This window comes from Protopterus annectens, chromosome 2.part1, assembly GCF_019279795.1.
Source record: "Protopterus annectens isolate FY-2018-M chromosome 2.part1, PAN1.0, whole genome shotgun sequence".
NCBI lineage: Eukaryota > Metazoa > Chordata > Ceratodontiformes > Protopteridae > Protopterus > Protopterus annectens.
Window position 1 is genome coordinate 1,224,335,640 of NC_056729.1, and position 13,598 is coordinate 1,224,349,237.

Sequence of the window (13,598 nt, forward strand, 5' to 3'; positions counted from 1 at the left end):
GAGTTTGATCTAATCCTCTGGGGGATAGGTTTACCATGGTGCTTATAGCAGAAATTAATGCAATGGCTCATCCATTTAGAAATGGTTTGTTTTGAAATAGCCTTTCCCTCTGCCCCTGCAGCAAATGCTACCAGCAGTTGTTCAGATTTTCTTCGAGGTTTAGTCCTGTCCAAGTAGAATCTAAGTTGTCTGTGCACATCCAAGGAATGCAGAATCCGTTCCCCTTTGTTCTCTGGATTGGGAAAGAAGGTTGGCAAATGAATGGACTGATTAAGAGCCACACTGGATACCACCTTGGGCATGAAGCATGGATTGGTCCTGAGAGATATCCTGTCCGCAGGAAAGATGATGAAAGGCTCCACTGACATAAGGGCCTGTAATTCAGATATCCTTCTAGCTGAAGTGACTGCTAAAAGGAAGGCTGTTTTCCAAGAAAGAAATTTTAAGTCTGCAGTAGCAGCTGGATCGAAAGGAGGTAGAGTGAGTTTCTCCAAAACAATGTTAAGGTCCCAGGCAGGGGTTGGAGCTCTCCTGGGTGGTCTCAAGTTTTTTGCCCCTCTAAGATACTGCTTGAGCAGAGGATGAGAGAAGAGGGGAGGTTCGGTGTTATAATAAGCTGAAATAGCTGCGGCTTGGATTTTAAAGGAGGAAAAAGACAGGCCCTTGTGAAGCATCTCAGTTAAGTATTGCAAAATCTGAGGTAAATTGGGTGCTGCTGTGCTCATCCCTTGAGATTGGTTCCATCCCTTGAGATTGGTTCCAGGCACAGAATCTTTTCCATTTGTCAGCATAAAAGTTTAGTATTAGGTCTCCTTGCCTCCAAGATGACATCCATCACAAGTTTGCTGAAGGATAATGGTGAATTTAAGTGATTAGCCAAGCTGCAAGGTTCAATGTTGGAAGCTGAGAGTGCAGAATTTGGTTCTCCTGCTGAGACAGCAGGGAAGGGGTCTGAGGCAGGTGCCATAGAGATAACTGCGACACACTGCGCAGGAGGGGGTACCAGTGTTGGCGCGGCCAGTCTGGAGCAATCAAGATATCCTTGGTTTGCCCTGTTTGACTTTTAGTAGAACTTTGGAGAGCAGAGGCAGTGGGGGGGAAGGCGTAGACCGATAGGTTTTTCCAGCTGAAGGACAGAGCATCCACTTTCCAGGCTTGTTTGTGGGGAGTCCTTGTGCAAAACCTGTCCAATTGGTAGTTGGGGGGGGGGGGCAAATAGATCTATGTCTGGGCTCCCCCATTCGCTTGTCAACCTGTTGAAAATCCTTAGTTCCAGTTTCCACTCGTGTGGGTCCATGAGGTTTCTGCTTAGTCTGTCTGCCAGCGTATTCAATTTTCCTGGCAGGAATTGAGCTTGTAGGTGCACTTGGTAGCTCAAGGCTGTGTTCCACAATGCCATGGCTAATCTGCAGAGGGGGTAAGAATGTGTACCCCCCCCCCCTGCTTATGTACCACATAACCGTGGTGTTGTCTGTCTTTACCATTAGTTGTCCTGGAAGAATGAAGTCCTTGAAGGCTGTCAGAGCATTCTGTACAGCTCCAGGCATAGGCAAGGTATGACAGGAATCATTGTTTTCAGGCTGTGATAATGTTGACTTCATAGACTTTTTAGATACCACTGTAGTTTCCTCATACGCAGTCTTGCATATGGAATTAGAAGAATGCAGGAGGCCATGGACCCCAAGGCTTGCAGCATTTGTCTTGCAGATAGCAGGGTTTTTGTGGCCATTTGTTTGAATTAAGTTACCAAATGAATTTGCTTTTCTGGCATGAGGAAAGCCAACTGAGCAGTTGTATTCATGCTTGCACCCAGGAATGTAATTTGTTGACAGGGTACCAGCTGTGATTTCTTTTTGTTTATGGTGTACCCCAGACAAGTTAGAACCCTTTTTATAAATGCCAGATGATTTAAAAGTATGCCCTGGCTTTCTGCCTGAATTAGACAATCGTCCGGGTATGGATACATTTGAATATTTCTTTGCCTGCAAAATGCAATAACTGGAGCCAGGCACTTTGTGAATATCCTGGGCGCAGTAGACAAGCCAAAGGGCAGTGCAGAGAACTGATACTGCGAGTAGCCTGCTTTGAAGCGTAGGTATCTTCTGCAAGATTCCCTGATTGGGATGTGCAGGTATGCTTCTTTTAAATCTAGTGTTGCCAACCAGGTGTCTTTGCTTAGCATAGGAAGTAATTGGTGAAGAGTCAGCATCTTGAATTTTGGAATCTCCAGAAAGGTGTTTAGAGTAGACACGTCCAGGATTGGACGCCATGATTGGTCTTTTCAGGGTACCAAAAAAAGCCTGGAGTAGAAACCTTGTCCCTTTTCCTCTTCTGGTACCAGATGAATAGCCCCCATGCTTAAGAGGAAAAGTACTTGTTTTTGAACCTTTGCCAACTGATTTGGGGGCAGATCTGGCCACCCGTTTCGTGTTGGCAACATGTGGAAATGAAATCTGTATCCCCGGGACACTATTTAAAACCCATTTGTCCTGGGTTAGGAGTTCCCAGTTCTTTGCATTAAGAGCAATCTTTCCCCCCAAAGGGGCGGTCAAAAGATAAGTGCTTGGGAATTTTAAAAGGAAGTCATTGAGACCGTTTACCATAGGGGGGTGTCTTGTTATTTCCAGATTTGGAAGTAGAGACTCCCCCCCCCCCCCCACTGCTTAGTTCTGAAAGTCCCCTGGGACTGAAACCTGGGGTTTTTGTTGTGTCTGGGTTTGGCTTGAGAGGAGCTGGAAGGGACTGGAAAGGACCAATTCTTAGTAGGCCAGTGCCTGCTAAATCTTGGAGGTTGCACTTGTAAAAAAATCTTCAACAGTTTGCATAGATTTAGCTTTATCTTCCATCTTTTTAAGAACTTCTTCAGCCTTGTTGCCAAACAGGCGGTCCTGATTTAAAGGAGCATCCAACAATTTAGCTTTAACATGATCAGGCAAAGATTGCTCCTTAAGCCAAACATGCCTTGTAAGCACAGCCCCAGGAACAGCAGCCCTGCAAGAGGCCTCTAAAGAATCAAAACCACATTGCAAATTATGTTTTCCAACTTGTTCAGCAGAATGCATTAAATCCTATAAATATTTATTTTCCACACAGTCAGGAATCAACATCATTTTCATTTTAAGCAGTCCGATAATATGCTGTTGATATTTTAACATATGAAATTGGCAGTTTGAAGCTCTGATTGCCAAGGTTGCAGAAGTACAAACCTTTTTACCCCATCTAGACAGCGCCCTGGAGTCTCTATCAGAAGGGGTAGAATTTTTAGCAATAGAAGCCTTAATGCCCTTGGGCCCCTGAGAAATAGTCTCTGGATCTGCAATAGGATTTTTGAAAAAGGAACTTGTGGTACTCAGGAACCCTGTAGTATCTAGTCAGGTTTACTAGGAGCTGGAAGCAGGGAATCAGGGGCCAAACTGGATTCAGAGAAAACATCAACAATGTCTAGTACAGGAGGTGTAGCCAAAGGCCTATGCTGAGGTAGGAGGAAATCCGTAAGCCTCTTTTTTGAATCATAAAATTCCTGGCTTTCCCAGTGGAAATGCTCCCTTAAAGTATGTAAAGTTTCGCCAAAAGAAAAATCCTCAAGAGGGGAAGCAGAGGGAATGGATTCCTCTGCATCAGAATCCTCATAAGTAGGTATGGGCAAATCCAGGTCATCAGAAGAGTCGGAAGAAACAAAATCCTGATCAGAAGATTCATAATCAAGCTCAGCCCTAGGCCTCTTGGGGGGGGGGGGGTTGACTACCCCTGATTAGAGTAATTAGATATTCAGCCATTTTTATCATTTGTTCCTTAAGCATAGGGGCCAGAGCATGTGGCCTGGGAGTCGTTTTTTAGATATGAATCGAGATTTAGGCCTTAGTAGTGAAGGCAGTGTCGATTTAATATGCAAGTCTGTAGGCCTGAATACACCCTCAGAAGCCGGTGCCTGCACAGCGGCTCCGGACCCATCTAAGGAAGAGACATCCACAGGTTCCATAGTTGAAGTATCTCGCGTCATACCGGACTCCGAATGGGTCTCAGTAGAGGCCTGCGAATCAGAAGTAGCGGGCATCAGGGGCTGCGAAAGTGCCTCACTGAGTACAGGCGAACTGGCAACTGGCTTTGTAGCGTCGTTGGCAGTTTTGGACCTCAGCGGCCTGTCTCTGTCTGTATCTTTGCGTTTTTAGGAATACAGTACGAATGAAAATCTTTATGAGGCATTTGTTTTCCACAAGTAATGCAATTATTAACTTTTACTGACATCAGTAAGGAGCAAGAAAAGGTTTCCCCAACGGGGTACTGAGCTTTAAGTTGAAGACTTCGGTTCTGTAACTCAAAAATGAAAATTTCAGGAGTCGGCCGACCGACACTTGCGAACTGCTTCTGCTTCGGGCACCACACGGCAAGAAAGACTGGTGTAATGGCATCAGCTGCAAGTTTTATACCCCTGATGACCTAATGCCATGGAAGAAGGGACAGCAACTGATGCAGGACCCAAGACTCTGATCAGGCCGACTGAGGGAAAACCTGCCAGCAGATTACCCAAATGTAATGACTGCAACAGTGAAACACTAAGATCATCATGTATAGCTTACTTATGTACATAGCTGCATTACTCCCCACAAACTAGATCATTTGGCCTCATCCAAGTTTAAAAAAAAAAAAACACTCGCATAATACATTACACATGGCCAAATAAGTTGGTCAGGTGCAGGATAGTCAGATCATATTAAGTGAATAACATGCGCATAGATAGCACAGTAGTGAAGTAGCAAGATCACTGGGGAGGGAGGTTGGCGTAATGGTTAAGGTGTTTACCTTACAGACACAAGGTGCAGGGTTTGAAACTCACGTGGGGTAATTGGCTAGGCTTAAAATGGCCCACAAGGCAGTTAGCTTAGTACTGACCTATGAACCAGAATATAGTGGTAAGAGAGTTTCAGTTTTTCTCCACATTGTTCAGTCCTGAAGACAACATATACATAGTGGCAAGGGCTTGGGACACTTCCCTGAAAAACACAGTTCAGCATTTTTATACTTTGTCCAGATTAGTCTGCTTAACAGTCTAGATTCAGGAAAAATTTCAGAGTAGCTCAAAGAACTGCCATATACACACAGCATGTGTGCCTGTTTGTTTACATACTCACATATGTGAATGTAAAGCTCTTTTCTGGAGGGCAACACATACATAAATTTCAGTACCATCACTTTCATCCTCTGGAGAGACAGTTAATCCAACTACTTAACTTTCACACTGACGTTTTACATATCTTCAGGGAACTCACTTCAACTAACCATTTAGAACAACTTTTAACAGAATTTTCCTGAGATTCATCACTCTGCTAAAAATGAAAAAGAATGCTGCAGAAAATCAAAAGTGAAAAAAATGCAAACAAAATTTCTATGGAAAAAGCACCATATGGGCGGGTGGAGAAGAAAAAAAAAAAAGCAAGCAAACTGGTGGTGTCAATGACTCAACAGGTAGCACACTTGCCTGTAGTGTTAGAAGATGAGCAAAACATGGATTTTATGCCCAAATAAGGTTCTTTATTTTCCAATACTACATTGTATTGCTGCATGGGGGGTGGCTGCACTCATGAGTGTGCCCTCCTTCCGATGAGGTCCCACTTACCTAAGATGGTGGCAGCTCAGGGGGGGGATGTTTAATTTTTTCAAGTTTGATAACTGGGTAAGTGGACCGTTTTTTCAGCCATGACCCAGGCACCATGGTGCAAGACAAACAAAATTATACATGGACTAAACAATACAAATAATTGTACATAGAACAGTAACATAGTAGAGAACACATTTTAAGTTTACAGTTATAAATGCAAGTGATATTATTTACAGTATGTACAATTAAAGTAGACATTCAACCAACCACTGGTCATATGTTAAAAATAAGTCTTTACTAGTAAGATGTGACCACAGCTTGTAACAGATGTCACAGATCCCATGGCATTTATTGAAAATAATACAGAAATTCCCCAGTGAATAGAGGAAGTTCCAGTGCCCTTGACAAATCTTTGCCTATTCAGATTCATTTTTCAGTTTTCTCTTTTTGGGACACCTCTCAGACACACACACAATGTGAATGGACACTGTCCATTTTCTGAAAACTAGCAGCTGTTATCACATGAGAGTGGTGTACATAGCCGAGACGCCCCCTGCTTTACTGCATAGGGCAAACTTCAAGGCAGGTTAGACTCCGATTTTTGGAACTTATCAGGGATATACACAATAAATCTGGTTCTTGCCATGTGGCAAATTTTCAGTTATGTCAAAATTCTGATTTTTTTTTTTTTTTTTTTTTTTTTTTTTTTGGGGGGGGGGGGTGAAGTTTCTCTCTTTTATACAGTCATCCAGATGTAAACTTGCTTCTGGATTCTGTTTTACTCTTACTGCAGATAGAGCACATTCCATTTATTTTCTTTAAAGACTTTATATCCCAAAAGTTTGAATAATGAGTTGAATTTTAAATAATTGTTATAAATGTTACCATCTTTAGTTATTTCTTTAAATAACTTTGTGCCAACAGAAATCAGTGACATTACTGGTTTACTCCTTATGTGTGGTTTTACACTGACTGTTTAAGCACACTATTTCAATCTATATTATGTGCATGCTTTGAATTTTCTAATAAGCGACTCTGACTGCCTTCATTATTACAATAAAAGTTGTTTCACGATCCTTTGACTTCCCACAGTATTTCAATAACTTGGATATTTTTATTTATTGAGGAGTCTAGTGCTGATAAGTGTTGGTGTACACCTCAGCTAGTCATTTTTTTTATAAAACATTAGAAAAAAAATTAACAAAATCTGCAATTACCTGTTCACTAGTTGATCAAACAGCAAACTTTGATTCAAGGTGTCAATTCTACTCCTACTTGGTCGACAATTTTGTCTGGCTTCTGTAACTCCACTTCTATCAACATGGCTATCATCTTCATCTGCATCTCGATTAGAGTGCTTTCTAGCACCTGAAATGAAACCAGAAAAAGGTGAAATAATTTCACAAGCGAGGTTTCTATAGAATAGATACGTTCCTTTCACAAATTACATTGCGTCACACACGCTTAGAGAAAAAGAAAATAAGCCTAACTAATCTGTCCTTAAATGACATTCAAAATCTACGTCTCCTACTTTGACATCTTACCCCTTATAACTGCTCCACTGATCCTATGACCTCTTGAATGCTTGTGTGGTCTCACTCCAATACCCACTGGGGAAGTTCATTCCATGGACAAAAAAAGTACAGTTTTGTACAGACCATAAATGTAGATGTTAGAGTGTATATACTGCTGCAGTCATCAAACTGGGGTTATCCTGCCGTCAGGTGGTCCCCGCAGTTGGCCGAATCCCAAAGTCTTGGTCCGGCGTCGGTTGTCGTCGCTTCTTCCCTGACGTCAGTGCAACAGGGGGATAAAAGAGGCAGCCGACACCATTTTCTTCAGTTTTTCTTGCCCCAGATGTCAGGTGCCCCCAACTAGGAAGGCAATACAAATAACTATGCAAAAATATCTTAGTAGAAAAATAATAGTACTAGCTGTTAGCAAATACACCATATAGACATGCATCCAATTGATAGATGAACATGGAGCTATAACTAACACCCTGGTATGTAGAGGGGATGGTGGGAGGGTAACCTGGACTGCAGCAGTATATACACTCCAACATCTACATTTATGGTAGGTACAAAACTGTACTATGTTCATCATGTTATACTGCTGCAGTCATCACACTTGGGTTGAATCCCAAAGCTATGGATGGGTGGGCTGGTACTAAACTGGGATAGGTGAAGCTATGATGCCCTGCAGAACTGAAGTGGCAAAACCAGCTCTGTTTTTTTGAGTATAATGGAAGGTGGTAGTGCTTGGTAAAGGTGTGCACTGAACTCCAAGTAGCTGCCTCCAGAATGTCCTTGGTTGGAACCCCCTGAGAAAGGCTGCAGAGGTTGCTGTAGCCCTGGTAGAGTGGGACCTAATATTAACAGGCACTGCTTTCCCATGGTGCGAGTAGCAAAAGCGGATACAATGTGCTATCCATTTGGAGATGGTCTGTTTTGAAATATCCTTTTCCTTGTGAACCTGCAGCATAGGATACAAAGAGTTGGTCAGTTTTTCTGAAGGTCTTTGTCTTATCCAAATAGTAACGCAGCTGTCTGTGAATGTCCAAAGAGTGAAGGAGTCTTTCTCCTTTATTCTGGGGGTTTGGATAAAAGATGGGTAAATTAATGGTCTGATTCAAAGCCACACTGGATACTACCTTCGGCATAAAGGTAGGGTTAGTACGTAAAGAGACACTGTCCTGATGGAAAATGATGAAAGGTTCCACTGCCATAAGTGCCTGTAGTTCCGAGACCCTGCGTGCTGAGGTGATAGCCAGCAACAGAGCTGTTTTCCATGACAAATATTGTAGTTCTGCTGAGAAGGCTGGTTCGAAAGGAGGCAACGTTAATTTTTCTAAAACGAAATTGAGGTCCCAAGCTGGCTTTGTGGGTTTTCTGGGGGGTCTTATATTCTTAGCCCCTCTGAGAAACTGCCTTAGTAAAGGGTGTGAGAATATGGGAGGATCCGTATTATACTGAGCTGAAATGGCTGAAGCATGGATCTTAATGGATGAGAAAGAAAGGCCTTTGTGTAGCATTTCAGTTAAGTATTGCAGTATTTGAGGAATGTTCGGTATCCAAGGATTCTGGCCTTTAGCTTGGTTCCATGCACAAAATCTTTTCCATTTGTCTGAGTAAGTTTTTCTGGTGCTGGGCCTCCTGGCCTCCAAAATGACGTTCAGGAAGTCCTTTGAGAGAAGTGTTGATAGGTATTCTCCATGCAGCTAAATTTAAAGTCCTGAGCTGACTGTGAAGGATCTGAAAGTTTTGCTGAGTCAACAGAAGTGGAAGTTGAGGTAAGATCCATGGAGGGCTGTGAGTCAAGGTCCTTAGTAATGGGTACCAGTGCTGACGTGGCCAGTCCGGAGTAATGAGGATCATTTGTGGTCTCTCTGATCTGACTTTCAGTAATACCTTGGTCAGGAGAGGTAGTGGTGGGAAGGCACAGACTGTCAATGCTGTCCAACTGAATGATAGGGCGTCCACTTTCCAGGCTAGGGAATGATAAGTCCGTGTGCAAAATTTCTGAAGTTGGCAATTGTTGGGGTAGGCAAATAGATCTATGTCTGGGCGTCCCCACCCTTGGGTTATCATTGAAAAGACTTGTGGGTGTAGTCTCCACTCGTGAGGATCTTCCAAATTTCTGCTTAATTCGTCTGCCAATATGTTTTCCTTTCCTGGCAGGAATTGTGCTTGCAATTGTACTTGGTAAGTCAATGCTGTGTTCCACAAGGTCATTGCCTGTCTGCATAAAGGGTAGGAATGTGTTCCTCCCTGTTCGTTTATGTACCACATAACAGTGGTGTTGTCTGTCCTTAGTAGTAGTTGTCCTGGATGCAAGAGGTCCTTGAAGGCTGTCAGTGCATTCTGCACAGCTAGCATCTCCTTTTGATGTGTAGGTGCATTTGTTTTGCAGACCATTTGCCCTGTATACACTGTCCCGCCATGTGCGCTCCCCAGGCGTAGTCTGAAGAATCTGTTGTCATAGTTTGGTTTGCTGGAGGTAAGACAAAAAGAAGACCCTTGTTAATTTTACATGCTTGAGTCCACCATAGGAACTCTTTTTGAAGGCAGGGAATGAGAGGTATACTTGTTTCAAGGATGTGCCTGTGTTGAGCCCACACACTTTTCAGGTACCATTGTAATTTCCACATATGCAGATTTGCATGTAGAATTAGTTGAATGCAGGATGCCATGAACCCCAATGCCTGCAGGATTTTCCTTGCAGTGAGCTGGGTAAAAGTTGCCATCTTTTTGAAGTATTGAGTCAGTTGTTTTTGTTTGTCTGGCGTGAGATAAGCCATCTGGGACGTTGTATTTAAGCTGGCACCCAAGAATATTATGTTTTGTGAGGGTATTAGCTTGGACTTCTTTTTGTTTACTGTGTACCCTAGGCAACTTAGCAGCTTTGGTACAAATGCCAGATGCTGTAACAGAATGGTCTTGCTGTCCGCTTGGATCAGGCAATCGTCCAGATATGGATAAATTTGTATTCCTCGTTGTCTGCAATATGCAATTACTGATGCCAGGCATTTCGTAAATACTCTGGGTGCAGTAGATAAGCCAAAGGGCAATGCAGAGAATTGATAATGCGTTGTACCTGCCAAGAATCTGAGGTATCTTCTGCAATCTTGTCTGACAGGGACATGCAGGTATGCCTCTGAGGTCCAACGTTACCAGCCAAGACTCCTTGCCCAGCATGGGAAGAAGCTGCTGAAGTGTGAGCATTTTGAATTTGGGTACCTCCAGGTATGCGTTTAGAATTGAGAGGTCTAAAATGGGCCTCCAGGCTTTGTCCTTTCTTGGGACTAGAAATAGTCTTGAGTAAAAACCTTGACCTTGCTCCTTTGTAGGTACCTTTTGAATTGCTTTCATATCCATGAGAGCTGATATTTGTGCTTGTGCCTCTGTCCATTGGTTTGGAGGCAGATTTGGCATGCCTCTCATCCGTGGTAATGTGTGGAAATGAAATCTGTATCCTTGGGTAATAATATTCAGAACCCATTTGTCCTTTGTTATAATGTGCCAATTTTGTGGAAATAAAGCCAGTTTTTTCCCAAAGGTGCTGCCAGGACAATTTTGCTTGGCAGGCGAAGAGGGAAGTCATTGTGTTTGCTTCCTGAACGGTTGAGATCTTTCGTCTCCCCCTCTGAGATGTTGTTTGCCATTGTCTAGGCCTGAAAAAACCTTGTGGCTGGCCTCTGCCCCTAGGGCGTCTGTACCTACCTCTTTGGGGTCTGTCTGATACAGTAAAAGACCAGTTTTTTGATGGCCAGTTCCTGCTGAAACGAGGAGGTTGTACCTGTAAAAAATCTTTAACTGTTTGCATAGATTTTGCCTTTTCTTCCATTTTCTTTAAAACTTCCTCTGCTTTGACACCAAATAAAACATCTTTCTGCAATGGAGCATCCAATAACTTTGCTTTGACATGTTCTGGTAAGGCTTGTTCTTTAAGCCAAGCATGCCTACGTATTACAGACCCTGTGACAGCTGCTCTACATGAGGCTTCCAATTAATCAAAACCACACTGTAAGGTATGCTTCCCCACCTGTTCTGCTGCATGCAGCAAACGCTGTATCTCTTTGAAATCAGGTTGGTCTGTCTGAGCGGTCGTTTTCTGTTTTAACTGTGTAATCAAGTACGGTTGGTATTTTAGCATGTGGAATTGGCAGTTTAAGGCCCTCATGGCCAAAGTAGCAGACGTATACACTTTCTTTCCCCATCTTTCTAATGCTCTGGAATCTCTTTCAGAAGGAAGTGGATTCTTAGCAGTAGAGGCCTTAACCCTTGGGGACCCTGGGAAATGGTTTCTGGGTCTGCAGTAGGACTTTTATATAGAAACTTATGAGTGTCAGGAACTCGGCAGTATCTGTCTGGTTTAGCTAGTGCTGGAGGTAAAGAATCTGGGTTTAGACTAGATTCGGAGTAAACATCATCCAAAATGTCTAAAACTGGAGGAATTGCTAGGGGTCTATGCTGTGGAAGAAGAAGAAACTCCCGGAGTCTTTTCTTAGAGTCAGAATAATTTGGCCTTCCCAGTGGAAGTGTTCCCTCAAGGTGTGTAAAGTTTCCCCAAAAGAGTAGTCTTCCGGGGGGGGGGGGGGGGGGGGGAGAATAATCCTGGTCCTCAGAGTTGCCTGAGGAAATGGATGCTTGGTCAGAGGAGGGAAAATCTTCCTCTAGTTTAGGCCTTTTGTCAGGAGGGGGTTGGGATCCCCTGATAAGGGTAATTAAATCCTCAGCCATCTTAAGCATCTGTTTTTTAGCCATAGGGGCCTGTAAGGGAGTGTGTGGACCCGGCTTCCTAACTTTTAAGGGAGCTTTAGCATAAGACTTAGCAGACATAGTTGTCAGTTTGAAGACACATTCAGAAACCGAAGGCCTATCCAAAATTTTTGGATCACCGTCAGGACTGGCGTCCGAGGGGTGAGGTGGAACCGGTTCCTGAGGCCCAGCTGCATCGGTCTGGGAGGCCATCAGAATTTCTGAATCAGCGGTAGTCAGGGGCTGCGTAGGCGCCTCACTGAAAACCGGAGAACCGGCGTCAGGCCTGGCTGAGGCCTCGGTAACTGGTCTTGGCCTTGGCTGTTTGTCCTTAGCCTTGCGTTTTTTAAACATTGCTGATGTCGGTTGCTCCGACAGCATGCTATAGTTAAATTTTCTGCCAAAATAATGCTGGGCGAAATCTGCCCGACGCTTAATTGTACGTTTGTTGAACCTAGCACAAAACTGACAACCAGAGACGTCGTTGTCTGGGCCTAGGCAAGGAATACAATAAGAATGAAAATCCTTATGAGGTATTTGCTTCCCACAAGAAATGCAATTATTAACTTTGTCTGACATCGGTCTGAGGCAAGAAAAGTTTCCCAAACGGGGTACTTAGCTTTAGAGAAGACTTCGGGCTGAAATTCGATTCGAAAATCTCAGGAGCTTCTGCTTCCGGCACCGCGCGGCAAGAAAGACTGAAGAAAATGGCATCGGCTGCCTCTTTTATACCCCTGTTGCACTGACGTCAGGGAAGAAGCGACGACAGCCGATGCCAGACCAAGGCTTTGGGATTCGGCCAACTGTGGGACCGCCTGACGACAGGATAACCCCAAGTGTGAAGACTGCAACAGTATAAAACGATGAACATCCAATGCCTGCAACAACAAAGTAAGGTCCCACGGAGGGATGGGGTCCTTAACAGGAGGTCTGAGAAGAAAGACTCCTAATGAGGAAGGTCTTACAAAGTTTAGCCGAAGTCAACAAAGACATATCTATCCCAACAAGAAAGTTAGAAATAGCGGCCAGCTGAACTTTCACTGTAGAAGAACTATCACCCTGATGAAAAATGCTAGCTAGGAAATCTAACACTGCTGAAAGTGGTGCAATGAAAGCGTCCAAAGACCTCTCCATGGCCCAAATAGAAAACCGTTTCCATTTACAATAAACTTTCCTGGTGGACAATTTATGAGCCGCTACCGGAATGCGGTTAACAGGAGAAGATAGACCGGGAGTCCTAAGACTCATGGGAAAGTACAGTTGTATACACTTACCATAAATGTAGATGTTAGAGTGTATTCACTGTTGCAGTCATTACATTTGGGTAATCTGCTGGCAGGTTGCCCTCAGTCGGCCTGAATTCCAAAGTCTTGGGTCCTGCGTCGGTTGCTGTCTTCCCTTCCATGACGTCAGGTCGTCAGAGGTATATAACATGCAGCTGACACCATTTTCTTTAGTTTATCTTGCCCCCAATGTCAGGTGCCCCCAATCATCTACAAGCAAATACACTACATAGGTTGTAGAAGACAGAGAAGGAAAGATAAACTCCAGGATGACAGGGGGATGGCGGGAGGGTAACCTGGACTGCAACAGTGAATACACTCGAACATCTACATTTATGGTAAGTGTACACAACTGTACTATGTTCTTCGTGTTTCACTGTTGCAGTCATTACATTTGGGTAGAATCCCAAAGCTATGGTTGGGGGCTGGAGCTAAACAGCATTAGGAGCGGCTATAAGA

The 13,598-nt window shown here is 43.7% G+C and overlaps 1 protein-coding gene across 1 annotated transcript in view; it reads right to left on the minus strand.

Annotated features, from left to right (window-relative positions):
- ATAD2B (ATPase family AAA domain containing 2B) overlaps positions 1–13,598 on the minus strand; it is a 4,508,062-nt gene that overhangs the window by 3,943,087 nt on the left and 551,377 nt on the right. The window contains exon 4 of the mRNA XM_044063554.1: positions 6,814–6,964. Within this exon, the coding sequence (XP_043919489.1) occupies positions 6,814–6,964 (151 nt within the window). The remainder of the gene's footprint in view (positions 1–6,813; positions 6,965–13,598) is intronic.